The sequence below is a fragment of the Corvus brachyrhynchos genome, unplaced genomic scaffold (assembly GCF_000691975.1).
Source record: "Corvus brachyrhynchos isolate BGI_N302 unplaced genomic scaffold, ASM69197v1 scaffold22, whole genome shotgun sequence".
Taxonomy (NCBI): Eukaryota; Metazoa; Chordata; class Aves; order Passeriformes; family Corvidae; genus Corvus; species Corvus brachyrhynchos.
The window spans coordinates 5,579,674-5,594,086 of record NW_008238355.1 but is presented as its reverse complement, the minus strand read 5'-3'; the positions used below and the strand labels follow the sequence as shown (position 1 = coordinate 5,594,086).

Genomic DNA, 14,413 nt, shown 5'->3' with positions numbered 1-14,413 from the left:
TGGAAAAGCACGGCTTGTTCAGCGATGGGTAGGAACGACTTGATCGTTCCGTTAGGGGCATGCATTTCACGGAAGACTGTGCAGACCAAAGGAGCTGCTGAGTGTCTAGTTTGTATTAGGATGTTAGAGTTGGCTCCTAAAGCAACGTTTAGTAAGTGGTGAAATTTGTTTTAGCACACTAACTTGAAAGTTAAGCAGGTCACTTGATGTTGGCAGCGTGTTTGATAGCATGTTGGTCTTAGCTGGTTAGTAATAAAAAGGGCAGAAGTAGTCTTTTTTTGTATTATCTAGACATTGGTCTACAATACAGATAAGAAGATTTTTTTTAGATTTTTTCTAGGTGGGTCAGGCTTTTTTTCTAGCTCCCTTGACTGGTGTGTTTGGCTGTTAAATTGTATCAGAGTAAGTGTGAAGCTGTGTTGTAGCCAGAAAGGACGCTATTTATACCTGGAAGGTGTTACAAAGCTATAAATAGTACAGCTATTTATACCTGGAAAATTGGGTCCTGTGACCACCAGCAGGCAAGATGAATTTTGCTTGTTTACTTTCTCCTGGTTTTGGTTTACCGTGATCCCAGAAGTTTAGTTTAGCTAAAGGCACAGTTGCAGTTGTAGTGCTAGAGAAACATAAGTTTACTACTTGCAGTGTGGGCTCTCTTAATTAGAGGTATTTTTCTATATGCTGTAATGAATTCACTTTTGGCACTTTTGACTTCTGGCAAGTGTCAGCTGTCAAATATCTCTTACTGTGACAGTTTCTGAGTAGGAAAACATCAATCTAAAGTTTATACTAAAATGTCTTCAGATGCCATATGAACAGCTTCTACTAAATTTGAATTTTAGTGCAATATTATTACATGTCCTCAATTTGTAGCAAATGCATGATTGCTGTGTTCCAGTTTTATTGCCCTTGGGAATCAAGGATTTGGCTGCTGTGCAGTTTTCTACTAACCTTGCTTTGCAGAGGTTAACAGGCAGTGAAGGTGAAAACCTTACGTCCAACATGCGGTTCGTTGCAAAAGTTAGCAGTGACTGCCTCTGGGAGGCTTAGAAGTCTTTATACAACTTGATTAGAGAAGGGTTTTTGTCTTTTGTAAATTCGTAAGCTATGTAATAGAACATACTCAACAGTTTGGAGTTGTTAGTGTTATTTCCCTTGGAAGAGTACTGTGAGAGTAAGTACTGCTGATAGTGGAATTAGCTTCAAAATTATATGAAATTGGCACTAAAAAAGCAGAGCTCTTCTGCTGGAGTCTCTTGACTCTGCTGGAGTAAAGGAAAAATAAGCTATATTATTTGCCAGAACTGCTTTGTGGGTATGAACTTGGTCTTACTTATTCTGCATATCCCTGTTAGTGCTCAGAGGTTGGTACATAAGGAGGTTTTTTTGGCTGTCAAATTAAATTAACCTGTACATGCAGCTCAGTGCCCAGTGTATTATTTCTCAGTATATTATTTCAAGTATATTATTTCTCAGTATTAGTATGATGATACTTTTTCTTGTCTTAAAAGTTCATAATGATGTTGCTTAGCAATAAATTGCAGTCTTGAACAGTGTATTAACATTCATATAACCCTCTTTAAGAATGATATCACTTGGTAGGGCAGGGTGAGCAGACATTCTTACAATTCTTTTAATTCTTAATACTTTTAACCCTGTAATTGATTTTGGTGGCATGCCAGCTCCTAATGCAGTTTTTGGTTTTATTTACAGCATCGAGATGACTCAGGAGACAAACCAGACCCCAGGGCCTATGCTGTGTAGTACAGGATGTGGATTTTATGGAAATCCTAGGACAAATGGGATGTGTTCTGTTTGCTACAAAGAACATCTTCAGCGACAGCAGAATAGTGGTAGAATCAGCCCAATGGGTAAGGGTGTGGGGAGTTGTTGGGGGCTTCTTTATTTCTTTTAAATTAAAATGTACAGAGGATTACAAGGAATACTAGAACATTTTTTAGGAGGACTTTTGAAAGCTGAACTGAAAGAATGAATATTCAATACTACTTTAAAGCACAGTAAAGATAAAAATACATTTCTGTGTAATGTGTTCTGGTTTGCTTGGCATTCAACCATAACTTGCTTTCCCACTTAGCCTCTTCTGTTAGCATTTTCTTACGCAATCTGTATTTTGGTTAAGTAAAAAGTGTCTTTAAGTAAAAAGTAATAAGCAGTAGCAGTGAAGATTGTATGCAGACAGTTCATAGCTGTATAGGAGACTATTTGATTAATGTGTTTTCTGCAATTTGTTCATAACTTGTCAAATTCTTGTTACATAGGAACAACCAATGGTTCAAACAGTCCTACCTCAGAATCTTCATCTGCACAGAGACCAGACACTAGCTTAAACAACTGTGAAGGTGCTGCTGGCAGCACATCTGAAAAAACAAGGTAAAATTAAGGTTGTACTGTGAGGGTTGAATGAGCTGTGAGTGTGCAGGAACAGCCTGCAGCAACCCTCCCCTGTTGCAGTGAGTGTCTGCAGAGGAAAAAGGACCAGTGACCTGACAGGGCTCTATGAATCCATGTAAATTGAAAAATCATTCAAATATTTGGTGTTGTAGAGCTGCAGTAAAAAGAATGGGTTTTATTTATCTACAGAAATAATTTGTTACAGGCTCACCTGTTTTCTTCTAGGGAAACCAAAACAGAGTAAAGAAGTGTGTTTTGAAGATAGTAGAAGCATAGGTCTGGAAAACGTATCAGTAGTAACTGCACCAATAGTTCATTAATGGGTCTGGACAGTTAAAGCTTTTATTAGGAATGTAAAACTGATGTAAATTATGTGTTCCGCTGTGCTTAAACAGAAATGTGCCTGTTGCCGCTTTGCCTGTAACGCAGCAAATGACAGAAATGAGCATTTCAAGAGAAGACGACTTAACACCGAAAACAGAGACTGAGCCAGGTATGTTCTCAGAGTGACACTGGGCACAACCAGTGACTTAATATGGGTGGAGGGTTTGTTTACTTTCTGAGTAGCCATCTCCTGTTGCAATGGTCTTGAGAAATGTGTTTAGGATGCTTTTGAGTCTTGTCTCCTCAGAATCAAGAAAAAGGACTAGTTCCAGGACAGCTTTAAAAATATATGTTAATTGTTAGTAAAAAAATTGACACTTACCAGGGTGTTTTTAGATCCCGAACATTGGTTTTTGGAAGTGAGGTACTCTAAAATTCCATTAGGTTAAGGTGTTCGGTTTTGAAGTCAAACTGTTGGGATTCCAGCTGACTCATGGCAGGCAAAATGGCTTGTATTTGGAGAAGGGTGCTTAATAAATTCCATTCAACAGAGGAGTGGGGCTGTGGGGGAAGGGACAATATGTGGTTTAAAAACATTAACAGAAGTTGCTTAGGGTTCTTGAACTAATTGAGTACTCAGTAGATATAACCAATGCATTGTTTCAGGGACACAGGATAGTTGCAGCTTTAATTGCTGTGCATGAATTGTCTGTTTAACTGTTTATTCTCTTGCTGTTAGATAATTGCAGCTGGAGTAGTAAAACGTCAACGTGTAAACCATTTCTTGGAGTGAGGCAGAGAGAGAGGGGCAGCTTGCTTAACCTAACCAGTGAACAATTGAATTCATACCAGTTTGTTCAAATGGATATTGTAACACACTTGTTTTGTACTTTAACAAATCCAGACTTTTTTATTTAATTTACCGGTTCTAAAACAGTTTTAAAAACTGAAAGCTGATGTATAGTAGGAAGTCTATTCACTCAAGCTGAAGATAAAATCCATTTTTCAGTTTTGAAGTCAATGAGATGAAAATGGCAGCGGATGCTACTCAGCACTGTATCAAAGTGATTCTTATCTAGTTATATCTTTGCCAACACGGGCTGATTGGCCTCTTGGTGTTTAATTGCTCGGTATTTGCACAGGGGGTTTTACCATTTTCATAAGTCATGCTAAGTCAAGGTTCTGTGACACGGACTAAAGTACAGTTATACAATATATTGCATTTTTCATTATGTATGGACTGAGAGGGAATTTTTGCAATTACTAAATTTCTTTAACTGATGTCATCTGAAGAGGCTTTCATTATGTGACTGAAAAGTAATTTAGACTTTGCTACAATATTCACTAACCCATTGTGCCATGTTATGAAATCCCACTGGAATGTGTCAAGAAGGAAATAGGAATACATAAAATGGTAGTAGTGAGGAAGTAATAGGTGATTTTACTTTTCTTAGAACTGTTGTCATTTTGCCAGCTGCAAAGAATAGTTACTTTTGATATATAGCCTGTTTTTCAGGTCAGCTGTATGTTAGGTCACACAGCTCACTATTGATTAGAATGGGGGGAAAAAATCCAAAGCAGCTCAAAGACATGATTTGTAGTAAATTATCTCAGAGGTTAAAACCAGTAAAAGCTGTCACAGGCGTGTGTAGAGATGATTGGAAAAACTACCAGGAAAATTAAATGCCTCTGGAAAAAACTTGAAGAACTAAGCTACCTCCTGAGAGACCATACCTGTAAATTTGTGAGGCAGCCTGAGCTGCTCTAATGCCCAAGCTCTCTTTTAAGTATTATTGCTTGGCACAGATCCTGGACAGCATAAGATAATGTCCTTATATACTATTCTTAGAGTTTGTTGGACATCTTAAATTAACAGGTGTTGGCTATATTCAGTGGTACATTACTCTGTGTCTTGCAGGCAAGAGAAGCTGGCCTAGACTTTTTATAAAAAAATTCCTGGTGGGTCTGGACTAGACAGATTTTTTTATCTTCCTTTTTTCCAGTAGCATCCATTATGTGTTGGTCTCTAAAGGACAAACTGGAACAATGGTAAATAATCACCTAATAGCAACAAAAGTTAATACATACTTTGAGGTGTGATTCTCTAAGATAATGCAATCATGGAGTTAGTGAAACACAGTGTAGCTGTAAGCATAGCCTGACGCTAGGGACAATTTCATAACCAGATAATAGACCATGAACTGTATCTTCAACAGTATGAAGTCACATGCTCTTCTGCCAGATGTTCATTGGCAAAAGAAATTTTGTATGTTTCCCTTACAAGTTAGAAAGTTTAAAAGAAGGATTACATCTGGTAAACTATTTTTTTTTTGTAGTCTATAGCATAAAATTATATTTGTTTGCTTTTGGAATTAAAACAACTGACTAGAAGGTAGAGGAGTTGAGAAAAAAATTAAACAATTAAGTTTGACGAGCTTGTTTTTCTTGATTTTTTTGGGGGGTTTTGGGTTTTTTCTTCTTGGTGCAGGTTGAGGTTACAACCTAGATGCACCTTCAGAACAAACCTGGTGCTAAGACAATTAATTGTATCTTAACATTTGAAGAAAGGCATGGTGGATGTAACTCGGTAACTCGCATTGTTGTTTTCTTGTAACTTCTTGTAGTGGGCTGATTCTGACTGAATGCCAGGCACCCACCAAAGCATCTCTCTCACTCCCCTCCACAGCTGGACAGGGGAGAGAAAATAAAATGAGGGGTTCATGGGTTGAGATAAGGATGGGGAGAGATCACTCACCAAATACCATCACAGGCAAAACAGATTTGAATTAGAGATATGGAGTTTATTATTAACAAAATCACAGCAGAATAATGAGAAGTAAAAACAGATCTTAAAAAAAAACCTTCCCCTCGTGCCTCCCTCCTTCCCAGCTCTACTTCTTCCCCAGTAGCTCACAGGGAGATGGGGAATGGGGGTTAGGTCAGTTCATGATACATTTCTGCTGCTACTCAGGGAGAGGAGTCTTTACCCTGCTCTAGAGTGGGGTCCCTCCCATGGGAGATTGTTCCCCATGAACTTCTCCAGCATGAGCCCATCTTACAAGCACCAGTTTTCCATGAATCCTGCATGGGTCACTCTTCATGGGGTGCAGTGCTTCAAGGGCAGGCTGCTCCAGCATGGGTCCCCCACAGGGGGACCTTTATGTCCTCAAATTCATAAATGGGTGCTATTTAAAAAAATACATTTTATAGGATTTTGATAAGTTTTTACACATTTTAAGGAGTGAAGACAGACTATACCCAAAGTATTCTAGAAATATGATTCATAGTTCCTTTTTTTGCCCTGCTAAGTTGCAGGAATTAAATGCAAAACTTAGTGAACTTCTTTCTTTTCTATGTGTTACGCTATTAGAGCAGTATATCCACCAAGTGGGTGAAGCATGGTGGACCCTTTTCTGTTTGGTTTATTATTATTTTAGCAGATATTCAAGTGGAAATAAAAGATGTGTAAAAGAGATAGAGTTGGGTTAATAGTAACCACTTGTCGTGGGTTGACCTGAGCCAGATGCCAGGCACCCACCAAAGCTGCTCACTCACTCCCCTCTGCAGCTGGACAGAGGAGAGAAAATTTAACTAAGGGTTAATGGGTTGAGAGAAGGACTGGGAGAGATCCCTCGTCAAATACCATCATGGGCAAAGCAGGTTGTAATTAGAGATAAGAAATTGATTTATTACGCTAACAAATTCAGAACAGGATAATGAGAAGTAAAAACAGACCTTAAAATCACCTTCCCCCCACTCCTCCCTCCTTCCAGCTCTACCTCCTGCCCCATAGTCAGGGAATTGGGGTTGTGGTCAGTTCGTCACTTCAGGCTCCTCCTGCTCAGAGGGAGAAGTTGTTCCCTTGCTGCATCATGGGGTCCCTCCTACTGAAGAGAGTTCTCCATGAACTTCTCCAACATGAGTCTATTTCACGAGCAGCAGCTCCCCGAGAACTGCTGCAATGTGAGTCCATCCCACAGGCAACAGTCCCCCTCAAACTGCTGCAATATGGGTTGCTCTTCCAGAGGTGCAGTCCTTCAAGGACAGGCTACTCCAGCCTGGGAGCACCCATGGAAGAGTGGCCCATGACCATCATTTCTGATTGGCCCAGCCTTGGCCAGTGACACAACTGTCCTGGAGCCAGCTGGCATTGGCTGCAGCATAAGGACTGTATTGTTTCTAGTACTTCTACTACTACTACTATGTTTCAGCTCCAGAACTGTGGAAATGCATCTAATGTCTTTTGGATGACTTCTGAGTTTACCTTCTATCTCTCTTGTTTTGTTTTTTCCATTTCTTCAATGGTGGGAGTTGGCAGTTAGCTTCATCAAGTCACAGTCCTTAAATCAATCTTTTTTCCTATGCTTTCAAGAATTTGTGCCCGTTATCCTTGAAGTTTAAGGTGTTTAGATCTTATTTTGGTGAATTTTTCTTTAGTCAGAGAAGCTTCTAAAAACTTTATTCTTTTACTTTTATATCCCTTTTTGGTTACTTTTGATATGGGGAATGTTAGAAAATAGCACTGATTTATTTTCAGCATGTTTTTTTCAACCAAAACATCATATTCATTCCTTTCCAGTGTGAAATCTCTGTAATACTGATAATACACATGCTTTTTTTGAAGCAGCCATACTGTTTTGTATAAGAAAAACTACTGACAGCTTTAAACATTCTTTTCTTAGAGTGGTTTTCAATTTTGAGTGGCAGTCCCATGTAGTCACTGTGATTTAATAATTTGGGGTCTGAGAAGAACTTTATTCCCCAGTTTGTAGAACCTTTCTGCATATAGGTTGAGTAGCTGTTTTACTTCGTCATGTGGCTAACTGTTTCCATCAGTGGCCTTGCTGCTCCTCATGGATCTTATCTTTAGGCTACATTTGAAGGAAATTTTCCCAAATTCATGATGAAGTGCCTGTATTTGTGTGGAGTTTTTCAGGCACCCACCTCCAGTACTTCAATTATGTTAGTGTTTATCATTAATTTGCTAGGATAATAGTTGTCCTTGGGCATGATGGGAATGCATCTTATAGTGCCTACAGGCAATCATTTAAGGCCAAAATACTAGTTAATAAAAGCCTACCCAGTTCTGAAAATCAGTTGTGCCTAAAGTTTTTGGCATTGTAATAGGAGAACTGATCTGGTAAAATTCAAGCGAAGTAAATCTTTGCAGATCTTGACCCAGAGACGGGAAGGGACATGACCAAGGTGATGGAGAGGGCTACATAGAACCATGGAACCGTTTGGGGGGGGAAAGGGCTTTATACATCATCTCATTCCAACCCCTGTGTTCCTGTGCATCACTACTCACGGAGTAAGGAATTTCTGCCTAATATCTAATATAATTCTCTCTTGTAATTCAGAAATGTTTCTCCTGGTCCCATCACTATCTGCCCATGCATAAATCTATCCTTGTTTTGTAAGCTCTCTAAGCTTGGAAGGCTTCAATGAGGTTCCCAGAGCCTTGTCATCTCCATGCTGAGCAACCCCATCTCAGCCTGTCTTTGTAGGAGAGGTGCTTCAGCCCCCTGAGCATCTTTGTGTTCCTCCTCTGGTGTTTACCTGACAGATTCACATCTTTCCTGTGCTGAAGACCCCAGAGCTGGATTCAGCACTCCAGGTGGGGTCTGGCAGGAGTAGAGTAGATGGACAGAATCCCCTCCCTTGATGTGCTGACTCCTATTTGGATGCAGTTGGCTTTCTGGGCTGCCAGCACACACTCCTAGCTCATGTCCAGTTTTTCATCCAGAAGAATCCACAAGTCCTTCTCTGTAGAGGGATCTCAATGAGCCACACTGTGTGTCCTCATGGAGGTTACTCCATGGGGTTACTCCAACCCAGGTGCAGCACCTTGCACTTGGACTTGTTGAATTGCTTGAGTTCTCACGAGCCCATTTCTCAAGTTTGTCCAGTTCTCCCTGTCTGGCATCCCCTCCTTCATGCTGAAGGTGCACTTAATCCCACTGTCTGTGTAACTGATGGAGATATTCAAGAGCAGGGGTCCTAAGACAGAGCCTTGAGGGACACCACTCATCACCAGTCTGCACCTGGACATAGAGCCATTGACCACACCTCTCTGGCTGCGTCCATCCAGTAAATTCCACATCCACCACATAGTCCATCCTTAAAATCCATGTTTCTCCAGTTTGGAGATCAGGATGAGAATGTGCATGCATGCCAGTAGGAGCTCTTTTGCAGTGGTGAGGTGTTTTAGTGGTGACGAATTTGCTTCATCTGAACACTGTTACTGAGGAACCAGGTCTACAGGTACCAGTAACCACTATTTTCCAGCTGTCAGCATTTTTTCAGCTACCTGTTCTGTGGTGATACAGAAATCACTTTAGAGCACTTTGATTAACACTGTGTGATTTCTGACATGAATTTAATTGGATATCTTGAGGACTGGAATTGTACAAATTGCCCAGTTGGATTTGTCCTTTGTGTTAAAGGAAGCCTTTTGTGACAAGCAATTGTAAGAACAGTATTTTGATTTACATGAGCTCCTGATGTCATGTCAGAAAAACTACAATTTTCAATATTTTTCATCTACAGGTTGAAGAAAAAGGAGTTTTGTTCTGCGCTTTAGGGGGCAGGATAGGCAGCTTTTTCTTCTGTCCTAGCCATCACTCAGAAGCACATTTATGAACATTTAACATCATAAAAACAAATCAGACTTAAATCTGCTGGCATAAAATAATAGGAGAATCCTTTGTTCATGGAGAGTAATAAATGGAACGTTTTAGTTTGGATTTAGGGAACTTTGTTCCCTCTTGTCTTGGTACCTTCTAGTGACCATTACTGCATGTTGTGTACTGCTTTTCCTCCTTGGAAGACGTTTTAGTTATGGGGGAAGGATCCAGTTCAGCAGCCCTTTCAGGAAATGTGCTGCTGCAGTTTCTTAGGATCACTTTCATCACTGTACAGGTTGTGGGCTGCCATTGTTGCAGTTTCTTGATGCAAAGATGAAAGTATACCTGTAGTAATTGGTAACATTTGCCCTAGATGCATTTGTTCTCAGAGGCTTTGTTTTGTGGTAGGGTGCTCTACGAGGCTGTGTCTTGGCCTTGGTAATTCCTGGGGAGTTGCTGTTCTCATTTTTGCTTCCTTGTTGATACATGTTAGGCAGTGATATAAATGGTTCTCTTCTCATTTCCGTTTTCTCTTAATGTATGTTGTGAGTGACTTTATGTCACTGTTGATTTGCCCCCCTCTGCATTTTCTTTTGCATGTGACTGAAACAGCATGCATGCTCCCAGGGCTCAGTTTTTAAGTTGGTTCTGATGTCGATGAAGTTTCCCATAGCTAACTACACACCAAATTGCAATGTGCCTGTTTCTGGTTCCTCTTACTTATCTCTCTTGGCTTACAATTAGCATTTCATTTTGAAACCAACTAGCAATATAACAAATCTTTAAAAAGGCATGTGGCCATGCTTTTGGGGAGTTGTCTTTTTATTTTTTTTTAAGGCCATAGTTAAAGGCTGTTAGCCAAGGCGTGTAACATTCAACAGGTACACTCAGTTTGTGATACTGCTGGTTGTTAAGCCAGTTTTTAGTCACAGACTCTTAAGTAGACAAACTGGTACTGAACACTAATTTTCTTAAGATTTAAAGACAAGTTCTGAGTCTCATATTTGTTCATCTAGAAAATCTTTATCAAAAAAATTTGTTTTCACAAAAGAAAATATATAAAAAATCTGTGATGTGACAAAAAACCCAGGTTGTAAATGACCTTGGTTGTTCATTGGGGCTGTTGCTATAATGTAGAAGTACAAGAAAATACTAGCAACCATTTGTTTTACTGCATGAAATTTTTTGGTGATGAGCACTGAAGGTTCCTTGTTACTTCTGAGCATTTGTTGCTTATAAATCTTGTTTAGATTATGATGTCTCACCTGAGGCCTTTCTTGTTGTAAGGTGAACTGTGAAGTTTTCTGGGTGTTTTTAGAATACCTTTGAGTGTCAGTGCAAACACAGTTTTGAAAAACAAGTACTGATTCAAAAGAATCACAACTAACAAACCATATTTGTATGAAGTTGATTGCAAATAAGTCCTTGAGGCTTATATACTCCATTTATTCTGAAATGCATTCTGTAGTTATTGACATTATGATAAATGTTATCATACTCTGGGAGTGTTCAGCAAACTTGTGCCAAGAACAGGTATTACAGTGGTGTACAAGTGCATCTCTCAGCTTTCCTTAGTTCCAGTTTTGGATATGAAGAGGATATCAATTTAGAAAACTAAATTTCAGGGAGGGAACCTTTTTTTTTTTCAATAAAATAGCTGTGTCTAAAGATGTTCTAAAGATGTCTAAAGAGGCAATTGAGAAAGTATTTATTTTGACTGTACCTACTTGAACACTAAAACTGAATAAACTACAAAAAATACAGATATGCAATGCAAATCTGCACTTTGTTATTTAAATGAGGGCTTTTTTGAACTGTGTGTTTTATAGCTGTGTTCTGGATCTGTCACAGAATTAGCAGCTTCCTAGCTGCTGTCTCAGTGAACTGCTTTAGATAAAGTCAAAAAAAGCAAATTTCACCCATATTTCCTTTGCTTGCTTTAACAGTTGTTACTCAACCAAGCCCATCAGTTTCTCAGCCTGGTACTTCAGAGAGTGAAGAGAGAGGTGCTGAACTGCCGAAACCAAAGAAGAACAGATGTTTCATGTGCAGGAAGAAGGTTGGCCTTACAGGTATGAGAACACTGACAATTTTAAACAAATTTGCATGATTAGTTACCTCTTACTTGATAAAATATGTGTTCTATTAACCTTATAAGCTTCTTCAGAATTCAAACAACTTAGTACAACCATTTATTTTTATGTCATAGTAGACAAACATATCCTCTTTGTAGTGACTGCACCCTTAATTAATACCTTAATTAAAAACTAATCTTCCTAGTAATGTTGCTTCTTTTTCTGTGTACAGGATTTGACTGCCGATGTGGAAACCTGTTTTGTGGACTTCACCGTTACTCTGACAAGCATAACTGCCCATATGATTACAAAGCAGAAGCTGCAGCAAAAATCAGAAAAGAGAATCCAGTTGTGGTGGCTGAAAAAATTCAGAGAATATAAATTAATGTGCTTATGAAAAGACTGACTTTTTGTGGGGCTTTTTTTTCAATACATCCTAAAAAACATGAAAAGAGCAGGTGCATGGTCATTTTCCTTTGTTTTCCAAAGTTTTACTTCTAGTCCTGTCTGTCTAAATGATATTTCAAATGTTCAGGTGTTTGTTACAGGCAGAATTGGATAGATACAGCCCTTGAAAATATATATGCCCTCCCCAGAATAGATGGATGATCAGAAACCTGCACAGGAATACACATGCACAGAGGACAGACTCTAGTTCACATGTGCCAAACAGATGTATGCAATCTGCATGTGTGCAGCAGCTCTGCCTTTTGAGATGTGCATGAGGTATTTAATGTTCGGCTAATGTTATATGCCTGTTTTGGAGAAGGATACATCAAAACAGTTGGCAGTCTACTTCTATCATTTAAAATCTCATTCTACTTTTTAGTTGCCACACTTCATTTTAGTTTTCCAGCAGAATGTGAGCTGTGTAGAGGGGTCCACCATCCTAGTAAGATGAGTTTCAATGCCATATTTAAGTCACTTAACAACTGCACTGAGAAAAATGGAAAAAATCAGATGCACTTGAGAAGGAAATTGTTTTGGAAAAGATTATATGAACTTTAGAATCTTGAAAAAAAAGTTCCCAAAGGAAATGTCCTGTTAGGAGCTTATGAACTGGCCTGCAACAGAGTTGTCTGCTTTTCCTTGCATAGCTAAAAATGTTGTGTAGCACAATATTGTAAGATTGGTTTTCAAAAAACAGTTACAAATGTTTCTAGACATACCACAGCATCTCTATCAAGCAACACAGATCTAAATAAGTTGCTGAAGTATTAGAGCAGTTTATTATTCATGTACTACTTATGTTCTGTGTGTTCCAAGTTCAGAAGAATATTAGGAATTAATTTTTCTAGTTTTAAATGTAACAGTTGCACCGTTCTGCATGGAAAACCATACCTAACATGGCTGCTGTAGACTTAAATGGTAGCTGGAACAACTCTTGGAGGGCTGCTTTATCATTTTTAATTGTACTTGGGTATAGGACTGTAGTGTTCTTGGGTGTATTGCATGGGCTGCGTTATTTACGGCATTGTACAATAACAACTCTAGAAAAGGCAGTATTCTTCACTGATGCTTGTCTGGTAATATATATCACTTCTGTGTTATAATGGAAGGGGGTTTTGTGATGTATGAAACTTGTGTTTTTTATATAAACAAATACGGTTTAGACTAGTGTTGTGGTAATGCCTGTTCTCATCTGTAAATAGTTACATATGTACACAAGGCACTACTCCTGACATGATTTTTGTTGCCAGTGTTCAGTCTTGGTTTTTACTTCACTATTAAAAGCATCAGGTTTCGCTTCTAACTTTGTACTTCTGAGTTATTAGATATGCAAACATGTACAGATAGTTCATATTTATGTATTGCACATAAGCTACCCCGCATCTATGCTATATTGTATTATGTAAATAATAAAAATAATGTACAGAAGGAAATACTTCCTTTTATGGTAGTTCATTGGTTTTAGTTCTTGCTGTAATGAGAATGTGACCTTGCAGATGCTCAAGTGCAAAGTTTAATACAAGTTCTTACAGATGTTGTCGTATACTTGAGCTTGCCTATGTCCTTCTTTGGATATACCAACTTCTCTTGAGACAACTTGCATGAGCAACTGCAATACAGGTAACTACTTGATGACCTGACGAAAATGCCAGCAAACAACAATGTGCTTTAAAGGGAGCAAAGGAAAATATTAGCAATAAACTTCAAACTTATTTTCAGTGGATCTGTCGTGATTGAGCCAGTACACTGACTAAACTATTCTGTTTACATCTTAACCAGCAGACCTGGGCAGTTACTACTGTCAGTGACAGCAACCAAATACAGGTGTTAAATATGCCTGGTTTATGCATTCCAGTGGGAAGGAAAAGGACACAGTACAGAGCACATGTTGCCATGGAGGAAGACATCTTTAATACCGGATAATCCATAAAAATTGCTTATATCAGAAATGGATAATGTGTATCCCACCAGTCAGCTGATAGTCATCGTGATAAGTTAATACTCCAGCCACTGTGTGTATACCTCCAATAAGGGAACACAGGCGTGCTCTGGGACTTCATTTTCCTGGATAAATTTTAGGACTTTATCATGGAACTGCTTTAAAGCACCAAAATTACAGTATTTCTACCTTTTGTATTAAAGTGATGTCAGTGGCTCCATAAGAATAACATGCTGTTTGTCTTTTTTTTTTTTTTTTTTTGGAACCTGAGAATGCGCTGTAGCTGGATGTTTGAGGAACTGTCTGGTTTTGATACTGTCTTGGCTAGAGTGGCTTAAGACTGGTAGTAGTACTGATACTGTTAGTTAATGATTATGGTGGTCTCAGTCTGACTTTTTCTGTGCAAAGGTTGTACTTGTGAACATTGTTGAAATACTTGATCTTGGCACATCTGTACAGGAAAGTACGAAATGAAAAGTCCCTCTTTTTCCTCTGAAATTGCGAACTGTATTATGTAAATTACACTTAAGTGGGGTGTGAGCCTGTCCTCAAAGTTAAGTCTGCAAGCTGGCCAGAGCTTTGTTCTT

At 38.9% G+C, this 14,413-nt stretch overlaps 1 protein-coding gene across 1 annotated transcript; it reads left to right on the top strand.

The window, feature by feature from the left end:
* Positions 1-1,679: 1,679 nt before the first annotated feature.
* On the top strand, positions 1,680-13,605 carry ZFAND5 (zinc finger AN1-type containing 5). Its single transcript, XM_008634566.2, has 5 exons — positions 1,680-1,871; positions 2,280-2,391; positions 2,808-2,905; positions 11,309-11,434; positions 11,670-13,605. The coding sequence occupies exons 1-5, from the start codon at positions 1,721-1,723 to the stop codon at positions 11,816-11,818; spliced, it is 636 nt and encodes a 211-aa protein (XP_008632788.1). The 5' UTR covers positions 1,680-1,720; the 3' UTR covers positions 11,819-13,605.
* Positions 13,606-14,413: the final 808 nt, after the last annotated feature.